This window comes from Monodon monoceros, unplaced genomic scaffold (genome assembly GCF_005190385.1).
Source record: "Monodon monoceros isolate NGI ecotype Baffin Bay Population unplaced genomic scaffold, NGI_Narwhal_1 Super_Scaffold_7, whole genome shotgun sequence".
NCBI lineage: Eukaryota > Metazoa > Chordata > Mammalia > Artiodactyla > Monodontidae > Monodon > Monodon monoceros.
The window spans coordinates 14,016,056-14,036,984 of NW_021703784.1; the positions used below are offsets into that span (position 1 = coordinate 14,016,056).

The 20,929-nt window shown below is 40.1% G+C and overlaps 2 protein-coding genes and 1 pseudogene across 5 annotated transcripts in view; 2 read left to right on the forward strand and 1 right to left on the reverse strand.

Annotated features, from left to right (window-relative positions):
* LOC114886526 overlaps window positions 1–244 on the reverse strand; it is a 1,918-nt pseudogene extending 1,674 nt beyond the window's left edge.
* The window catches only part of MPZL3 (myelin protein zero like 3), a 26,482-nt gene extending 14,083 nt beyond the window's left edge, over window positions 1–12,399 (forward strand). For 2 of the 3 annotated variants that reach the window (XM_029208706.1, XM_029208707.1), the window contains exons 3-6: window positions 2,060–2,270; window positions 3,623–3,788; window positions 5,305–5,365; window positions 9,524–12,399. In XM_029208706.1, coding sequence (XP_029064539.1) covers window positions 2,060–2,270; window positions 3,623–3,788; window positions 5,305–5,365; window positions 9,524–9,550 — 465 coding nt within the window. In that variant the 3' untranslated portion in view covers window positions 9,551–12,399. The remainder of the gene's footprint in view (window positions 1–2,059; window positions 2,271–3,622; window positions 3,789–5,304; window positions 5,366–9,523) is intronic. The other variant, XR_003791505.1, reaches the window with a different exon arrangement.
* A 976-nt stretch (window positions 12,400–13,375) lies between these two features.
* JAML (junction adhesion molecule like) overlaps window positions 13,376–20,929 on the forward strand; it is a 32,745-nt gene continuing 25,191 nt past the window's right edge. Inside the window, exon 1 of one of the 2 annotated variants that reach the window (XM_029209144.1) lies at window positions 13,376–13,509. The gene's annotated coding sequence lies outside the window, so the exon portion shown is untranslated. The remainder of the gene's footprint in view (window positions 13,510–20,929) is intronic. The other variant, XM_029209147.1, reaches the window with a different exon arrangement.

Genomic DNA, 20,929 nt, shown 5'->3' on the forward strand with positions numbered 1-20,929 from the left:
GCAGGGCGGTTGGCACAAACGTCCACTTGATGCAGCCGCGCGCCTGGGCGGCTGGGCCTGGCGGGGCAGGATGATGCAGGACAGGTGGCAGAGGCCTTTCTCGTGCCCTGGGGCTGCTTGCTGGTCCCCAAGTCCTCTGCTGTCCCTAGGGGCTTGGGAAAGGACCTGTCACGGTGGCGAGGTTCTTCCTCCGGCCTCGGCACCGCCGTTTGTGCCAACCGCCCTGCGCAGCACAGCACGCCATTCCCCGCCCCACCACCTACGACGCTCTGCCTTCCTTCCTTCCTTCCTTCCTTCCTTCCTCCCGCCCTCTCTCCCTCCCTCCCTCCCGCCCTTCCTGTCTTTCTTCAACTTAAAAAAAAAATTTATATTGAAGCATAGTTGATTAACAATGTTGTGTTAGTTTCTGGTCCTTTTTTCTTTAGACTTAAAATAGGTCACTTTATTTTGAGTGGTCAGGAAACTATGGCTGGCTTCATATGGCTCTTCCTCCTTGGCCAAAAGTAGGACAGAGCAAACAGTGGGGATCTTCCCGGGGCAGAAGCCTTAAATGCAAACAGCAGTTCGCGTATGGCGCTGTTCTCTGTGAGGCTAGTCGGGAAATCAGCAAACTCATCCAAGTTGGAATTAGTGGACACTTAAAGTTGCGTAACACTATGTTGCAGTTACGTGATCAGTCAGGATTCTGTCGAACTATAATCAGTTAGCAGGATTTGAGTATCACTAGTTTAACTTGAAACTCACAGGTTGGATTAACCTTGCAGATTCACAGCAGGCTTTGTTTTGTCAAGGAGTTTCAAACCCTTTTATACTGATGCTGATAATCAGAGATAGGTATTCTTTAGCTCCCTCTTTGGAACATTCTACACATTTTATTATTTACTAATATCTGTATTTCCCACTAGATGGTAAATTCCACGAGAGCAGGGACTGTGCCTGATTGGCTCCCACTGTATCATTTTGCTTAATGCAGTGCCTAAGGGCACATAGTAGGTGTGCAGTAAATATTTGTTGAATGAATGCATGAACAAATGAACCAAGAAGTGATTCAGCATCTTCTCTGGGAAGTTGCTTTTCAAAATTGGGCAATTCGGTGTTTGTAAGTGCCTGGGTTCTTAAGTGGGGAGGTACCAAGTAAGGAAAGAACTAGGAAAGGCTTGAATCTTGCATAAGAGAGAGAGAAAGATCATATTGTATTGTAGTGCTTGCCCAGCCTACCACCAAATATAATTAGGTGTTTTTGGTGATGAAATATATGATTACCAATCCGAAGTAGCATTGTTTTAATTCAATGTATATTCATTGAATGCCAATCATGCATCTGACTTGAGGTTTTTATTAATTGCCAAGATAGATAACTTGAGAGAGGCTTATGTTACAGCCTCCTGGTGATTTTGAGAATAAACAAAAATCTCCCCTTTCCCACTTATTAGCTGTGTGCCTTCGAGTAACTCATTTAATTTCTTGTTTTTGTCCTTGTTTCCCTTTCTGCCTGCTCCATGTATAGTTCAGTGTTGTTGTGAAGCTCAAATGAGTAAACGTATAGAAGTAGTTTGCACACTATAAAGTACCATATGGATTAGATGCCGCTTTAGCATAGGGTTTCTCAGCTTTGGCACTGCTGGCAGTTTGATACAGATAATTCTTTTTTGTGGGGGCTGTCCTCTGCTTTGTAGGATTTTCAGCAGTATCCCTGGCCTCTACCCACTAGAAGCCAGTAGCACTCCTCCCCGTTGAGACAACCAAAATTATCTCCAGATATTACCAAGTGTCTTGAGGGCAAAATTGCCCCTGGTTGAGAACTGCTACTTTAGGACTTGGGGGAGAATTTAAAAGGGGTTCAAGAATTAGGATCCCTGGATTCTTTCATCAGGCCTTTTTTTGGACAAGTTTTATTAGCCTGTCTTTTAATCTATAGGATGGAAGTGAACAAAACATAAAAAAATTGTCCAACTGGGAAAACCCACTACACATTTGTATTTTATTTTGGACCTACTTAGCTTTACGTTTTCATTGCATTTTCCAAATTAACTTTTTTCTCATGGTGTTGCTTTCTTAGATTTTTCATTATCAGTCTTTCCAGTACCCAACCACAGTGGGCACGTTTCGGAATCGAATTTCCTGGGTTGGAGATGTGTACAACGGGGATGCGTCCATAAGCATAATCAACCCTACCATAAAGGACAATGGGACCTTCAGCTGTGCTGTGAAGAATCCCCCGGATGTGTACCATAATATTCCAGGGACAGAGCTAACAGTCACAGAAAGGGGTAAGCTAACTGCCACCAACCTTCTTCTGTAGTGAGTGCTCTCTGACTACTGTGGTGGTTTGTGGGGAGATCAGTGAGAAGCAAAACTACCTATCTTCATAAGCCGGTTGGTCACTGGGACATTCTGCCATTTTGAATTGTCTGAGGATGAGTTTTTTTACCTTTATTTTTCAAACTGACTTTTTTTTTCAAATATCGTCATAGTTTCTCCATTATCCTTTTAAAATTTTAATTTCAGGTGACCAGAGGTCTTGTGGAATGTATGGCAAACCCCTGAATAAATGGAGGGTTGCTGTCTGTGTGAAATAGAAGTCATTCTGGTTTCCCTAATGTGTTCATACCCTCAGTTATGAGACTGTGTTCTTGCCTGTTTCTTGAAAGGGTACCTCCTCTAAAGATGGAGGCAGCACATTTCTTTTATGTTGCAAAGAGCAACTGTTTCCTTTTAGTGTGAAACATGAGGAGAGTGAGTTAAGGGTTGACCTTTTTTTCTACACTATTCCCTGGTGACTGTTGAGTGGTCATTCTAGTCCTTATTTGAATTTGAACCAAAGATTTAGAGATTCAGAAATGACAAGGTATCTATGGTTCATTATAGATACCTTGTCATTTCTCAAATCTTTCTGTATGTCTCTCTCTCTCCCTCCCTCCCCTTCCTCTTTCTTTTTTCTTTATTTTTTTAAGGCAACTCATAGGTTTCAAAGACATAGGAACGTTCATACTGCTGGTAGAAGTAGAAACTGGTATAGTTTTTCTGGAAGACAGTTTGGTAGTATAAATCAGATGCCTTAAAATTATATACCCTTTGATACAGTAATTCCATTTTAAAATTTATTTTAAAAAATAGAGCTAAATATTTATATACAAGGATGATCATCATTATATAACTCATAGATTCAAAGAATTGGAAATAATTTGAATATCTAGCAATAGAAGATCGATTCAATAAATTATTTAATATGGTAGAATACTATGCAGCTATTAAAAAATCACACCTGGAAGGAATACTTATGGAAAATATTTATAATATAGTATATAAAAAAGAGGCTAGAAATAGTATACAAACTATGATCAATACTTCTGAACATGTACTCTCCTCCCTATATTCAGACTCATACCCACATACTCCTAGAAAGAAGATTGAACGGGTAGATATTGACATATTGATCCTAGGGAGTGGGATTATGGGTAAATTTTAATTCTTCTTTGTCCTTTTGTGTATTTTCTACTGTTTCTACAATGAATTTATGCCCTTTGTAACCAGAAGAAATACAAGAGCAAATGTAAGACTATCTGGTGTCAAAGGAAGCACTTTGTGTGTCCCTCTCTTTGACCTCTTTTTCCTCCTCCAGGTTTTGGCATGATGCTGTCCTCCGTGGCCCTTCTTTCCATTCTTGTCTTCATTCCCTCAGCTGTGGTGGGTGTGCTGCTGCTGGTGAGAATGGGGAGGAAGTCTGCGGGGCTGAAGAAGAGAAACAAGTCTGGCTCTAAGAAGTCATCTATTGAGGTTTCAGCTGAGTAAGTCCAGCTACAGTCCTGAGCAGTCAACCCTCTTCAGAGACCTGGCTTGTGGACAGTACCCAGGCTTCTGCGTCATGCCTTCCTTTCTTCCAGGCTGAATTTAGTTCTGCTGAAAGGGAAATGTGTGGATGTTAATTTGGAGAGAGAGATGGAGGGATTGATAGCATAGTCCTAGTCTCTCTTTTTTTTTTTGAAATGAGATTGTGTAGTGCTGTGGTTCTGAATATAAATTCTGAAGTGAATCTCTCATTCCTTCAAAATGGACAGGAAATTCCAACAAGTCAGTTATTTTCCCCTTTTCCTTGTTTTGGCACTGAGCTGATGTCTCCTGACAGAAGTGCCTGAGCAGTGAGAGAGGCTTTAGAACAGCCAGGGAGAGCAAAACAGTTTAAATAAGTGAGAACTACCCTTGGTCAGCGGATGCTCGGAAGGGACTAATTGGATTCTGGTTGTCAAAAGCATTTGCCAGTGAGCAGGTGTGATCCAGTATTTTCCCTAAGAACAAATCCACCAAAAAAAAGGTAACAGAAGTCTACATAAAACCCTGTTGATTCTCCATTATCTATATCAGGGGCTCTTAACCTGGGGAGAGAAGTCTTACTTTGAGAGAGTCTAAAATCTTCTTTCTGTGTGTGTGTGCATGTGTGTGCATGTGCACATTTATTTAATGGGAGTAACAGTGCCCTTTACAAGGAATCTGTGGCCCCACAAAAAGGCAAAGAACTCTTGGTAAAAATACTAAAACGTCTATTTCGAAGCATGGTCTAACAAGATCCTTTATGATCTAACCCTAAGTCGCATTGTTTCTTGCCATTTCTTCTCATTTGCTCCACATTCCAACTACAGTGAGCCGTTGCCTTCTCCAAACATACTATACTCATTTAGACCTTTTTAAAAATTTTCAACATGCTTTCCTCTTACCTAGAATCCCCTCCCTCCTTCCCTTGTTTGCTTGGAAAACTCTTCCTTATCTTCCAAGACCCTGATGAAATGTCTGCTTCTCAAGAGTTTCCCTGACTCTTTCAGGGAAAACTGATCACTCCCTCCTTTTTGCTGCCACAGCGGTTTGACCTTAACTCTATGAAAACATTTACCACATTGTATTCTAACAAAATGAGCTCAGGGGACCATGTTTTATTTATGTCTTTATCCCCAGCCCAGCACAATGCCTCTGTCATGGTTGGTGCTCAGTACATTTCTAAATGAATGATTGTGACTGGCTCCTATTTATTGAGCACTTACTATGTGCCAAGCACTGTGGTACCTGTTTTACATGTGCTTATTTTGCATTTACTCCTAACCATTACCCTTTAAGTGTAGCTGGTAATATCTCCATTTTGTAGATGAGGAAATAGGTTCCTGGAGCTTAAGTCATTTTCCCAGTCATCCTGCTAGTAAGTGGCAGAACTGAAATTTGAAAACAGACCTGTCTGACTTCAACGCTTGTCCTCGTAACTGCTCTACCATACTGAGGATAGTGATTGTTCACATTTGGGTTGTCCTCTTTCTACAGCACTGACCAGGAGAAGGATGACTGCATGGCCAAGCTTTGTGTCCGTTGTGCCGAGTGCCTGGTAAGTCCATGCCATTTCTTCTGTTCACTGTTCATGCTTCATTTTCCTGCTTAATTAATGGAATCCTTCACCCTCAGAGGCAGCAGAGGATATGCAGACAGGTCTAAAGCAAAGTACGAACCAAGGTCTTTCCCCAAAGCATTTTGGTCTCAGGGGACCCCCACCAATTCTAAGCATTATTTTATTTTCTGTCTTACGGGCAGAGAGTGGTGTCCTTAGGTTAGGGAAGGGGATTGCGTAGGCAGCCTCTGCTGACTGACAGGGAACATCCTGAAAGAGGACTATCCTATGCTGCTGAGGTCATACTAGGAGACCTGGCTGGACTGGCTGAACCTAAAACCCTGAATTGAACTTTTCTTCTGAGCCTCAGTTTTCCCCAGTGATATAAACTTTTAGGTGATTCAATGGCGTTTGTCAATAAGAAATACCCATGTTGCAAGGCTTGAGCTTTGATTTACATTTCAGAAAACTGTCATCCCTCCCCCTTTGGGTGCTTGCTGTGACTGGTAGGCTTGTGTGCTGTTCCAGGATCCTAGGAGGGAGAAAGACTCTCTGATGTGGTACTGTTGGAAACAGGTCAAAAGCAACTCATGATCTAATACAAAGCATACCTGTCATGTCAGGGTTTAAACTTGAGCCTTCTTTGTACTTACTGCCAAATTCAGCACTTGGCCGGATGACCGCAGCCCAATTACTCACCACAGTGTTCCTTTTTCTCTTTCTCTCACATACTTGAGTATTATAGGTAAGATGAGAGAAAGGTGGATAGGATCTAATTCCAACCCTTTGGGATTTGAATATTTTTAATAACAAAAAATAAGCTAATGTCCTGAAACTAATACAACATTATTAATCAACTATACTCCAATATAAAGTAAAAATTAAAAAACAAAGAAAAAAGGATCACTTTGCTGTACACCTGAAACTAATGCAACATTGTTAATCAACTATACTCCAATATAAAATAAAAATTTAAAAAAGTAAATAAAAAACTAAATAAGCTAATGTTCATATAAGATTATTGTCCACATTTCAGATATTGATTTGTTCAACAGTTATTCTTCGAGCATGTATCTGACATGCCCCAGCTGTGATTTTAGGTACTTAGAAAACAACAGTGAACAAAACTGACAAAAATCCCTGCCCTCAGAAGAAATTACATTCTTTCCATTCCTGGAAAACTCATCGTCTGAGACACAGTTGAAATGTTACCTTCTCTTAAATTGGGTACAAACAATAACAAACTAAATCTTTTAAAAATTAGTAAAATATATAGTATGTCAGATTGTGCTTAATGCTGTAGAGAAAAAAATAAAATAGGAAAGGGAGATGGAATGGCTGGATAAGGGGGTATGATACCAAATAGGATGGTTGGGGGAGTTCCCTGGAGGTCCAGTGGTTAGGACTCTGTGCTTTCACTGCCGGAGCCCGGGTTCAATCCCTGGTCCAGAAACTAAGATCCTGCAAGCCACAAGGTGTGACCTAAATAAATAAATAAATAAATAAATAAATAGGATGGTTGGGGACACCCTCACTGAAATGATATTTGAACAAACACCTAAAAGTAGAAGCAAGCAACATGGCTATCATGGAGGAACATTTCAGGCAGAGGAAGTGGTTGGTGCAAAGTCTCTGGGGAGAGGCCATGATTGGCATGTTCTAGGAGCAGCACAGAGGCCAGTGTGGCAGGAATGAAGTGAGCGAGGCAAAGAATAGTATTTCTTCAGAGAGATAATGTCGTATCTTATAGAACATTATAGTGATTGTAATCACCTAGAATTTTATTCTTTTTTAAAAATAAATTTACTTTATTTTATTTATTTTATTTTTGGCTGCGTTGGGTCTTTGTTGCTGCGCATGGGCTTTCTCTGGTTGCGGCGAGCGGGCTCTCCTCTTCGTTGCGGTGCACAGGCTTCTCATTGCAGTGGCTTCTCTTGTTGTGGAGCACAGCTCTAGGCGCATGGGCTTCAGTAGTTGTGGCATGCGGGTTCAGTAGTTGTGGCTCACGAGCTCTAGAGCGCAGGCTCAGTAGTTGTGGCACACGGGCTTAGTTGCTCCGCGGCATGTGGGATCTTCCTGGACCAGGGCTCGAACCCGTGTCCCCTGCCTTGGCAGGCAGATTCTTAACCGTTGCACCACCAGGGAAGCCCTAGAATTTTATTCTTAATGAAACAGAATCCACTGGAAGTTTTTGAGAAGAGAACACTTTGAACCGATGTATGTTTTAAAAGGATAATTCTGGCTTCTCTGTTGAAAACAGGTGGTGAGGGACCATGACAGAAACAGAGTGCAATTAAGAGACTTTAGCAATAATGCAAGTAAGGGAAGAGGGTGATGATTTGGACCAAGGTGGTGGTGGTGGTGGAGGTGGTGAGAAGTAGTTGTTTTCTGGTTACAGTTTGTAGGTAAAGCCAGAAGGACTTCTTGATGAGTTGCATGTGTGTGTGTGAAAGAATGAGAGGAGTTAAGGATAAATCCAAGGTTCTTGACTTGAGCAACTAGTAGAACAGAGTTGCCATTTTCTAATATGTACAAGCCTATGAGTGGAACAAGCTTTAAGGGAGCTGAGTTTGGATATATTTAATTTGAAATACTTATTAAACATTCAAGTGGATATGTGGAGTAAGCAATTGGTTATATGGGTGTGGAGTTCAGAAGAGAGGTCTAGAATGGAGATATAAATTTAGGAGTTATTCGTATATAGAGACTGGTAGAGATATTTCCACTGGGGAAATGAGAGTAGATAGAGAGGAACTCAGAGGACTGAGCCCTGGAGCTCTCCAAGGTTTATAGATGGGGGAGATGAGGAGAAATTATCAAAGGAGGCTGAGAAGGAATGTCCAGTGTGGTGGGAGGAAAACCTGGAGAGCTCTGTATCCTGGGAGCCAAATGAAGAAGGCGTTTCAAGGAAAAGAAAGTGATTAACTGTGTCAATTGTTCCTGAGTCAGGTCAAGTAAAATGAGAACTGAGACTTGATTACTGGATGATCTGGTAATGTGGAAGTCATTGGTGGCCTTGGCAAAAGCAGCTTCAGTGGAATAGTGGGGATGAAAGCCTGACTGAGGTAGGGTCAAGAAAGAATACAAAGAGATGTTTTGGTGAGAGTGGGTATAAATGACACTTTCAAGGAGTTTTGCTGTGGAGGGATGCAGAGAAATAGGGCAGTAGGTAGAGAGAGGTGTGTGTCAAGACTTGCTCTTCTTTTTGCGATGGGAGAAATTACAGTACATTTGTATGCTGATGGGAATGAGCCAGTAGAAAATGAAAATTTGATGTTACAGGAGAGGGGGGGAGGATTGCTGGAGTGACTTCAGGATCTAGTGCACCAGTGGAGATGTTGGCCTTAGATAAAAGCAGCGAGAATATATCCATACGAAGAGTAAGGAAGGCCAAGTAGGTGGGCCCAGATGCAGGTGGGTGGGTAAATATGATGGGAGCTTGCGGAAATTCCCTACTGACTGTTTCTCTGTTCCCAATGATGGGAGAAAATAAGGTCATCAGCTGAGAATGAAGTGAGCTGAAGGTGTTGGAGGTTTGGAGAAAGAGGGAAAGATATGAAAATAGTCATCTAGGAGAATAGGAGAATGAGTGGACTAGAGAAATGGGGTATGCCAGGTAGTACTAATGGCCTACTCGAGCTTAGAAATAATGAATACAAGTTTGAACAATAAAGATAAGAATAAGAATAATAGTGATAGTAGTTCATCATGAATGAGTGCTTACAAATTGCCAGGCACAGTGATGGAAACTGAGGTTTAAAGAAGTTAAATAACTTTACTCAAGGTCACATAACCAGCAAGGGGTGGAGCTGGGATTGGAACCCAGAGGTAGACTGACTCCTAGCCTAAACTCCTAGCTACAGTCTTGCACATTTTGCTACAGACAGGCATGTTTTCATGTGTGTTGAGGTTTTAAAAAATAGTCACCAAGGAAAAGGGAACCCTTAGGGTTTCAAAGCAGAAATTAGCCCAATAGATACCAATTATAATGAAGTCCTGTGATGCTTCTTGGGAATTTAGGTGGGTTGAGTCAGTGCCATTTCACTGTTGATGTCTCCCCTAGCCAAGTTCCATTTGGGGGACCCTAACGTGTGGTCTTTGCCTGAATTCTGACTGTGCTTCATATACACGCCACAACTACTGTTCTTTCCCCTCCAGGATTCAGACTATGAAGAGACTTATTGATGAAAGTCTGCATGATAGAAGAAGAGTCACCTAATAACAGAAAACATCCCATTCCACTGTCAGCTAAAGCCTCCCAGAGAAGTGGAGCAGGCTTGGACAGTAGTGATGGAGAATTCTGGAAGCCATCAGTGAAGACTTTAGGAGCCATTTATTTATTGAAGAAATGTTCTTTTTGTATTTATAAACTGTTCAGAAACTCTCAGAAGAAACTCATAACTACCCATTTTAATAACTTATACTCTAATTGAGTGAAGGAATTCTTTTCCTAAATAGAAAGATACTTTTTGTTTTGCCTTTGCTCTTGAATGTATTACATGTTTTCTTCCAATTTTTTGAGGGAGAATCCTAGATGTTGGCCACACTGCTGATGCCAAAATGTGTACGTATATTTAATGAAATGGAGCTTGGAGCTTCCTGATGTGCTCCCAGGCAAAATGTTTGTCTGGGATAGCTATTCTTTATTTTTTGCTCCATGAACATTTTCAGCTGTGAGTTAGCATACAGCATATACTTGTTGGTTTAATGATCTCATCATCAATTGTGTTTGGGAGGCTTGGAGTGCATAACCTCAGTATTTTTTTTAGAGTTGTTAGGCTCGGGAGTCAGTGGTTTACTTTGACTGGGTTTTTAAAGTGTTAAAGTGCATTCAGTTTACAATTAAGGAAAGAAATGATGAGATAGAGGGACTCCTTTCTTTTGTCTTACTAGGTGCAATTTGTTATTTTACTTTCTGACAGCTGACTGATTTATGATTTCCTTCTTGACTTTTCAGATCAGAGGCAAGAAAAACTCTTCAAAAGGTTTTTAGTGGGGCTAAGTAGACTATTTTACCAGTAATTTGCAATGAAATCATCTTTTAACCTACGCTGTTCTTCAAAAGTTGTTTGATTTCTAAAATGTGGAAAATATGAGCAAACTAATGTATTTACAAACTGTTTTTGCATAATATTTGAGATAAGGAAGTGAGGGTGTGAATAACCTATACTTCCTCCTTCTGTTCTATTGATACCTTCTATGAGCTTCCTCCATTCTACTGCAGCAATATATTTCAAATTTTAATTTACATGGGATTTTCTAGAAGCCATTAAGAAATATGTATGAGCAACAACTACTGAGCCTATGTGCCACAACTACTGAGCCTGTGCACCTAGAGCCCGTGCTCCACAATAAGAGAAGCCACCATGTTGAGAAGCCTGCACACTGCAACGAAGAACAGCCCCCACTCGCTGCAACTAGAGAATGCCCAGCAACGAAGACCCGACGCAGCCAAAAATAAAAATAAATAAAAAAAAAAATGTATGACATATCAGGGAGGGTTGACTGTGCAGTCCTCTGTAATAGAGGGATGGAGTTCACTTCTTAATTATGAGAGACAAAAATGATCCTCTCTTCCCATCTTTGATTTTTTAACAGGATAGCCCGTTTCCATGATTTTTTGCTAGGTGGCTCAGGAGGTTTCCATATTATAGCATAATACACTGTATGCTGTGCAAAAATCACTTTTATATTTTTTTGCTAAGATCTATTAAAAATTTGGGTTATTAGTTCTCATAGATTTGGCCTGGCCTCTTTTGTTAATCTAGTCCATCGGTTAGAGAGTCTGATTAGTTAATAGATGTTATGATTTACCTCTGGTCATATAAAGAAGAAGAGGCAAAGGCGAGATTGGCAGTCTACATTTCCAGGGGTTAAATCTCACAGTCTTGGGCTACTTGTTAAGTATGTGGATGTCTAGGGCCAATCTAGTGAGACAATCTGACACCTCAACACAGAGAGGAACAATTTGAGCAATGAAAGTAAATAATTTGGGCTCTAGGACATTTGAAGATAGAGATCTAGCTGTGAGGTAGAATTTTTGTGGGTCCTCATTTCTTTGAGAAAGAGATGATGTTATAGGAACCCAGGTAAAGTCACATCCCATTGAATAAAGCACGAGTTTTGGCTGAGTTTTCTTGTAATTTCTTTTCAGGCGTGTTATGAGGATTAATACAGTGGGATATGTTTATCACAGTCTTAGGGCTGCCCTCAGTTTCCTTCTTCAGTCCTTATATTGAGGTCTGGGTTACAGCTTTTTTTCTTAAAAGGAGCACAAAGCAGTGTTGGGACACATGCATTTTAAGGATGGAAGGAAGATGAAGTTTTTTCTTTTTTTAACTTACAGTTTTAATATCTTCTAATATCTTTAATATCTTCTGTTTAATATCTTCTATTTTTCTTTTTGCTGCTCCATGAGTTCTTATCACATTGTATGGAGACCAGCCTTATCTAGAAAGGGAATTGAATTCTGAAAGCTTCAGAGAGGCTTAAAAGCCTTTCAGAATTTTTCTTTGCCTGCTGAAATCTTTACTTGTGGTTACATTGCTTTATGAGTTTTGTCCATTGAACTCTTAATTCTGTTACCAAATGTGAACTTATAAAATGCTTTGTGTTTCCCATGTGGCCTGTTACCTCAAGCTTCTTGGGGGCACATTCTCTGCAGCTCTCAAACTGGACTCTGGTGCTTCATGAGGGGATGTTGCACGTCCTTGTTTAGAAAAAATTCTGGCGGCCAAATCCTGAATCTGAATATTCTTGTGTGTCACTCAGTTATGGTTCCAAAGGGGACCTGTAAGAAGACCAGTAGGGCATGGACCAACACTCTCATTTAATTGCACAACTTAGAACTTTGCTGCAAGACGAGGCAGCTCCAACCCTTTGACTCCAGTGTTGGACGTTAACTGCTGCATCTCACTGTGTTTTTTGTTTGTTTGTTTGTTTTTGTAGGAGGGTATGCACTATTGGGTCATGCACACAGACGTGTAACTCTTGAGATCTTTACCACGTCATAGTTAATAAACTTCTTTGCACTTTCTGGCTACTTTTTGGTGTATATCTACATATTAGATGAGAGCTGTGAAAGAGAAGGGGGGTGGTTTGTGATTTTCAGCATCAAGTAACCATTCATGTCTGAGCCGTGCCCCAGCAAGAATCTGCATAGATTCCAAGGGGTGCTGCAGCCAGCTCACACCATAAGAGCTGATTGTTAAATTTTTAGGAATTTTGCAGGCCAATTGTTAAAGTGTTGGTAGCTTGAAATAGGCCATGGTGGGGATATTTACTCAATTGTTGGCTTATCAGCACACCAGTTTTCAAGAACCATGTAGCATAGCCCTGGTAAAGAGCAAGCATTCAACAACTTTTCAAATGATACAGGACAAGTTCCAAAAAACAAGCATGCCCACGTGTGAGGCAAGCCAGTGCAGGCAAGGTTGAAGGAGCGCACACTGAGGACACTTATTTTGAAGTGGCAACTTAAAAGCAAAAGATACCTCAACGTGAAGAAGCTTTGAGTTTTTATCTAGTCACCCGCAGTATTCTCTGGGGGAATAAAATGCTTGTTGTATTCTAGAAATGCTGATATCACATGGTCAGTGGAAACTGACATGCCTAGGTGGTGAGTTGGAGGACTGGGCAGGCACATCTTTGGAAGCAGGGATTGAGTGATTGGCTATATTGCCCCTCTGTGTTGAGAGAAAAAAAATGAAAGGTTGCTATATTTTAGATACAGAGCAAAATGTTTTGTGTTAATCTTAAATTTATTTTGTTTGCAAGAGGCTGATTTCTTTCTCAGCATGTTTGCCTGGGACCATTTGAGATCCCACCCTTGGAGAGTTTGTAATCTAGAAGGGGAGATGACACCTGCAGAGGTCTGGAACATGAGGCTCTCCTCAGTAAGGTGAATTTGTTACCTCATTTTAGAATGAAAGTGTAAATAAAAAGTGGGTAATAGGCCAGATGACTGAAACAAGAACCTTGATTTAAAGGTTCCTGTTTGTGTCTCTGCAGCCAACTCAGAATGCACGCATTGGTTTGCTCTGAGCTTGAACTTCTGTGCAGGCAGAAGTGTCTTCAGTTGGACTCGGCAATTGCAGTTGTGGGAGAGCTCAGTGCATTGCTTCTCCTGGCATTCCTCATCTTGGGTAAGCAGTTTCTTTGTATTTCTTAAACAGTGACTTGAACTTTTCTCACTCGGAAGAAGGCTGGTTCTAAAAGTGTTCATTTAATGGCAACCCTTTTGGATTGTGAGGCCACAATCACAGAGCGGTCAATTTCTGCAGGAGGACTGCCATAAGGTAGTCTAACGGGGACACGTTTCCTTTCTGTAGTGTAGAGTAACTTGTGTTAAGATGCTAAGAGAAAAAAGGAGTAAGGTTTGCTCTTAATAAAAGAGTAAATGATAATGATGATGACGGTGATAAGGCTTTAGCATTTTTTTTAACATCTTTATTGGAGTATAATTGCTTTACAATGGTGTGTTAGTTTCTGCTTTATAACAAAGTGAATCAGCTATACATATACATATATCCCCATATCTCCTCCCTCTTCTGTCTCCCTGCCATCCTCCCTATCCCACCCCTCTAGGTGGTCACAAAGCACCGAGCTGATCTCCCTGTGCTATGCGGCTGCTTCCCACTAGCTTTCTATTTTACGTTTGGTAGTGTATATATGTCCATGCCACTCTCTCACTTCGTCCTAGCTTATCCTTCCCCCTCCCCGTGTCCTCAATTCCATTCTCTATGTCTGCGTCTTTATTCCTGTCCTGCCCCTAGGTTCTTCAGAACAATTTTTTTTTCTTTAGATTCCATATATGTGTGTTAGCATACAGTATGTTTTTCTCTTTTTGACTTACTTCACTCTGTATGACAGACTCTATGTCCATCCACCTCACTACAAATAACTCAATTTCATTTCTTTTTATGGCTGAATAATATTCCATTGTATATATGTGCCACATATTTATCCATTCATCTGTCGATGGACACTTAGGTTGCTTCCATGTCCTGGCTATTGTAAATAGAGCTGCAGTGAACATTGTGGTACATGTCTCTTTTTGAATTATGGTTTTCTCAGGGTATATGCCCAGGACTGGGATTGCTGGGTCATATGGTATTCTATTTTTAGTTTTTTAAGGAACTTCCATACTGTCCTCCATAGTGGCTGTATCAGTTTACATTCCCACCAACAGAGCAAGAGGGTTCCCTTTTCTTCACACCCTCTCCAGCATTTATTGTTTGCAGATTTTTTGATGATGGCCATTCTGACTGGTGTGAGGTGATACCTCATTGTAGTTTTGATTTGCATTTCTCTAATGATTAGTGATGTTGAGCATCCTTTCATGTGTTTGTTGGCCATCTGTATATCTTCTTTGGAGAAATGTCTATTTAGGTCTTCTGCCCATTTTTGGATTGAGTTGTTTGTTTTTTTGCTATTGAGCTGCATGAGCTGCTTGTATATTTTGGAGATTAATCCTTCGTCAGTTGCTTCATTTGCAAATATTTTCTCCCATTCTGAGGGTTGTCTTTTTGTCTTGTTTATGGTTGCCTTTGTTGTGCAAAAGCTTTTAAGTTTCATTAGGTCCCATTTGTTTATTTTTGTTTTTATTTCCATTTCTCTAGGAGGTGGGTCAAAAAGGATCTTGCTGTGATTTATGTCATAGAGTGTTCTGCCTATGTTTTCCTCTAAGAGTTTCATAGTCTCTGGCCCTACACTTAGGACTTTAATCCATTTTGAGTTTATTTTTGTGTATGGTGTTAAGGAGTGTTCTAATTTCATTCTTTTACATGTAGCTGTCCAGTTTTCCCAGCACCACTTATTGAAGAGGCTGTCTTTTCTCCATTGTATATTTTTGCCTCCTTTATCAAAAATAAGGTGACTATATGTGCATGGATTTATCTCTGCGCTTTCTATCCTGTTCCATTGATCTATATTTCTGTTTTTGTGCCAGTACCATACTGTCTTGATTACTGTAGCTTTGTAGCATAGTCTGAAGTCCAGAAGCCTGATTCCTCCAGCTCCGTTTTTCTTTCTCAAGATTGCTTTGGCTATTTGGGGTCTTTTGTGTTTCCATACAAATTGTGAAATTTTTTGTTTTAGTTCTGTGAGAAAAGCCAGTGGTAGTTTGATAGGGATTGCATTGAATCTGTAGATTGCTTTGGGCAGTACAGTCGTTTTCACAATGTTGATTCTTCCAATCCAAGAAAGTGGTATATCTCTCCATCTGTATGTATCATCTTTAATTTCTTTCATCAGTGTCTTATAGTTTTCTGCATACAGGTCTTTTGTCTCCTTAGGTAGGTTTATTCCTAGGTATTTTATTCTTTTTGTTGCAATGGTAAATGGGAGTGTTTTCTTGATTTCACTTTCAGATTTTTCATCATTAGTGTATAGGAATGCAAGAGATTTCTGTGCATTAATTTTGTATCCTGCTACTTTACCAAATTCATTGATTAGCTCTAGTAGTTTCCTGGTAGCATCTTTAGGATTCTCTATGTATAGTATCATGTCATCTGTGAACAGTGGCAGGTTTACTTCTTCTTTTCTGATTTGGATTTCTTTTATTTCTTTTTCTTCTCTGATTGCTGTGGCTAAAACTTCCAAAACTATGTTGAATAATAGTGGTGAGAGTGGACATCCTTGTCTTGTTCCTGATCTTAGAGGAAATGGTTTCAGTTTTTCACCATTGAGAACGATGTTGGCTGTGGGTTTTTCATATATGGCCTTTATTATGTTGAGGTAAGTTCCCTCTATGCCTACTTTCTGGAGGGTTTTTATCATAAATGGGTGTTGAATTTTGTCAAAAGCTTTTTCTGCATCTATTGAGATGATCATATGGTTTTTCTCCTTCAATTTGTTAATATGGCTTATCACATTGATTGATTTGTGTATATTGAAGAATCCTTGTATTCCTGGGATAAACCTCACTTGATCATGGTGTATGATCCTTTTAATGTGCTGTTGGATTCTGTTTGCTAGTATTTTGTTGAGGATCTTTGCATCTATGTTCATCAGTGATATTGGCCTGTAGTTTTCTTTCTTTGTGACATCTTTGTCTGGCTTTGGTATCAGGGTGATGGTGACCTCGTAGAATGAGTTTTGGAGCATTCCTCCCTCTGCTATATTTTGGAAGAGTTTGAGAAGGATAGGTGTTAGCTCTTCTCTAAATGTTTGATAGAATTTGCCTGTGAAGCCATCTGGTCCTGAACTTTTGTTTTTTGGAAGATTTTTATTCACAGCCTCAATTTCAGGGCTTATGATTGGTCTGTTTATATTTCCTATTTCTTCCTGGTTCAGTCTCGGAAGGTTGTGCCTGTCTAAGAATTTGTCCATTTCTTCCAGGTTGTCCATTTTATTGGCATATAGCTGCTTGTAGTAATCTCTCATGATCCTTTGTATTTCTGCAGTGTCAGTGTTACTTCTCCTTTTTCATTTCTAATTCTATTGATTTGAGTCTTCTCCCTTTTTTTCTTGATGAGTCTGGCTAGTGGTTTATCAATTTTGTTTATCTTCTCAAAGAACCAGCTTTTAGTTTTATTGATCATAGCTATTGTTTCCTTCATTTCTTTTTCATTTATTTCTGATCTGATCTTATGATTTCTTTCCTTTTGCTAACTTTGGGATTTTTTGTTCTTCTTTCTCTAATTGCTTTAGGTGTAAGGTTAGGTTGTTTATTTGAGATGTTTGTTGTTTCTTGAGGTAGGATTGTATTGCTATAAACTTCCCTCTTAGAACTACTTTTGCTGCATCCCAAAGGTTTTGGGTCATCGTGTTTTCATTGTCATTTGTTTCTAGGTATTTTTTGATTTCCCCTTTGATTTCTTCAGTGATCTCTTGGTTATTTACTAGTGTATTGTTTAGCCTCCATATGTTTTGTATTTTTTACATATTTTTTCCTGTAATTGATGTTTAGTCTCATAGCATTGTGATCGGAAAAGATACTTGATACAATTTCCATTTTCTTAAATTTACCAAGGCTTGATTTGTGACCCAAGATATGATCTATCCTGGAGAATGTTCCATGAGCACCTGAGAAGAAAGTGTATTCTGTTGTTTTTGGATGGAATGTCCTTTAAATATCAATTAAGCCCATCTTGTTTAATGTATCATTTAAAGCTTGTGTTTCCTTATTTGTTTTCATTTTGGATGATCTGTCCATTGGTGAAAGTGGGGTGTTAAAGTCCCCTCCTATGATTGTGTTACTGTCAGTTTCCCCTTTTATGGCTGTTAGCATTTGCCTTAAGTATTAAGGTGCTCCTATGTTGGGTGCATAAATATTTACAATAATTATAATTTCTTCTTGGATTGATCCCTTGATCATTATGTAGTGTCCTTCTTTGTCCCTTGTAAAGACTATTTTGTCTGATATGAAATTTGCTACTCCAGCTTTCTTTTGATTTCCATTTGCATGGAATATCTTTTTCCATCCCCTTACTTTCAGTCTGTATGTGTCCCTAGGTCTGAAGTGGGTCTCTTGTAGACAGCATATATACAGGTCTTGTTTTTGTATCCATTCAGCCAGTCTTTTGGTTGGAGCATTTAATCCATTTACATTTAAGGTAATTATCGATATGTATGTTCCTATTACCATTTTCTTAATTGTTTTGGGTTTGTTATTGTAGGTCTTTTCCTTATCTTGTGTTTCCTGCCTAGAGTAGTTCCTTTAGCATTTGTTGTAGAGCTGGTTTGGTGGTGCTGAATTCTCTTAGCTTTTGCTTGTCTGTAAAGATTTTAATTTCTCCATCAAATCTGAATGAGATCTTTGCTGAGTAGAGTAATCTTGGGTGTAGGTTTTTCTCTTTTATCACTTTAAATATGTCCTGCCTGTCCCTTCTGGCTTGCAGGGTTTCTGCTGAAAGATCAGCTGTTAACCTTATGGGGATTCCCTTGTTTGTTATTTGTTGCTTTTCCCTTGCTGCTTTTAATATTTTTTCTTTGTATTTAATTTTTGATAGTTTGATTAATATGTGTCTTGGCATGTTTCTCCTTGGATTTATCCTGTATGGGACTCTCTGCACTTCCTGGACTTGATTGACTATTTCCTTTCCCATATTAGGGAGGTTTTCAACTATAATGTCTTCAAATATTTTCTCAGTCCCTTTCTTTTTCTCTTCTTCTTCTGGAAATCCTGTAGTTTGAATTTTGGTGCATTTAATGTTGTCCCAGAGGTCTCTGAAACTGTCCTCAATTCTTATCATTCTTTTTTCTTTATTCTGCTCTGTGGTAGTTATTTCCACTATTTTACCTTCCAGGTCGCTTATCCATTCTTCTGCCTCAGTTATTCTGCTATTGATTCCTTCTAGAGAATTTTTGATTTCATTTATTGTGTTGTTCATCATTGTTTGTTTGCTCTTTAGTTCTTCTAGGTCCTTGTTAACTGTTTTTTGTATTTTCTCCATTCTATTTCCAAGATTTTGGATCATCTTTACTATCATTACTCTGAATTCTTTTCTAGGTACACTGCCTCTTTCCTCTGCATTTGTTAGGTCTGGTGGGTTTTTACCTTGCTCCTTCATCTGCTGTGTGTTCCTCTGTCTTCTCATTTTGCTTAGCTTACTGTGTTTGGGGTCTCCTTTTCCCAGGCTGCAGGTTCGTAGTTCCCATTGTTTTTGTTGTCTTCCCCCAGTGGGTAAGCTTGGTTCAGTGGGTTGTGTAGGCCTCCTGGTGGAGGGGACTGGTGCCTGTGTTCTGGTGGATGACACAGGATCTTGTCTTTCTGGTGGGCAAGACTGCATCCGGTGCTGTCTTTTGGGGTGTCTGTGGCCTTATTATGATTTTAGGCAGCCTCTCTGATAATGGGTGGGGTTGTGTTCCTGTCTTGCTATTTGTTTGGCATAGGATATCCAGCACTATAGCTTGCTGGTCGTTGAGTGGAGCTGGGTCTTAGAGTTGAGATGGAGATCTCTGGGAGAGCTTTTGCCGTTTGATATTACGTGGAGCCGGGAGGTCTCTGGTGGACCAGTGTCCTGAACTCGGCTCTCCCACCTCAGAGGCACAGGCCTGACATCCGATCAGAGCACAAAGACTGTCAGCCACACGGCTCTAGTTACAAACAATGAAGCAGGGCAGTCAGGCAGTTTAACACAGCTTGAGTTCAGCAACCACCTTACACTACGATCTTCATTCAAATCTCAAAATGAACTCACATCAGATTTGTCCTTGGTCAGCAGAAGACTCTCAAACTCAACTGTGCTGCTTCGTCCTTCTTACATGTTTTCTCACATCACATCTTAGTTTATCACCTGCTCTACGCATCTTTAAATGGTTCCTACTCCTTCTTCAAGGTTTTAGCTTTTAAGTTGCTTGTGGCTTTGGGTAGAGCTGTGACTAGCTGTCCTTGGACTCATGGCAGAACTCTTCCTGCACTGTTTCTCTTCTCCCAGTCCTAGACAGGCCAATATTTAACCTTAAGAAGTCAGGAAGTTAAACCTCCCTAGAGAGCTAGGCTGTTGTCCATACTTGCCACACCCTCTGCATAGCCCTGATCTCAGGAAAGATGAAGTAGGATGGTTTAGATAGAACCCATTCTAAAGGAGAGAGCAGGAGTAATGACTCTCAAGGTCCCCTTCAAGTACAGGGTTGACCGATGTAACTGAGACTGTATTATAAGAAGCCATGTAACCTACCAGTCTTGGAAGGAAATGGTCTTGGAAGGAAAAACAAGGATGCATTTTAAGAGGTTCATGCCTCAGAGTGGTTATGTGGACTCGTATACCTAAAAACATCCAAAATCCTGGAGGTACACAGTGATGTGTAAATTGAGGGGACTTAGCCTTACAGGTAGAGCAGCTGCCTGAGTGAGGGAGGGCAGTGAGGTTGTCTGTGTGCTCAGTGGTTGCTTGTCCTCACTAGGGGCAAATGCTTTGACTGAGAGAGAGAATGCCTCTCCCTTATTTTGTCTTGTAATATTGTAATATTTGGGGGTCATTTCCACATCCTGTGTTGTAGTCTCATTGTCATGAGTCTCTTTTCTGAAGATCTTTTTTTCTGTTATAATTGTGCCAAGGACAACCATTCTCCTACACTGGGGAAAAGGGGGTCCTGATACTTACAACTCCCCAGGAGTGATAGAAAGTATTTGCCAAGAGTTTTATTGTGAAAGAGCCATAAGCTCAGGTCCAAACATTTGGCCAACATGTGAGATAATTTACTATGCAGAATTATCTCAAGAACACGCTGGTGAAGAGATAAGTCAGTATCTGGGAAAGGAAGCAGGCTAAGTTGAGGATTCAGTTGGAGTCTATCAAGGTGCTGAAGGTGCATCTGAATGCTTTGGTTAGATTTTTAGAGACTGAGATTAATATCTATATATTCTGAATTATATATCTGAATGATAAAATTCTGAACTATATATATGTGTGTGTGTAATATCTATCTATCTGTATTATATGGCAGGAATCTCTGAATATTTGCCAACTAACTAGGAATCTTCAAATTTGACTAGTGTTCTTGGCCTGGTTAGGTGTTATTAGTTCATCTGATGAGTGGTCCCTGGGCTCCCACTCTGGGTCTTACTCTGCGCTGGTGTTGGAGATGCACTGGCCCATAGCCACAGCTCTTGGCCTC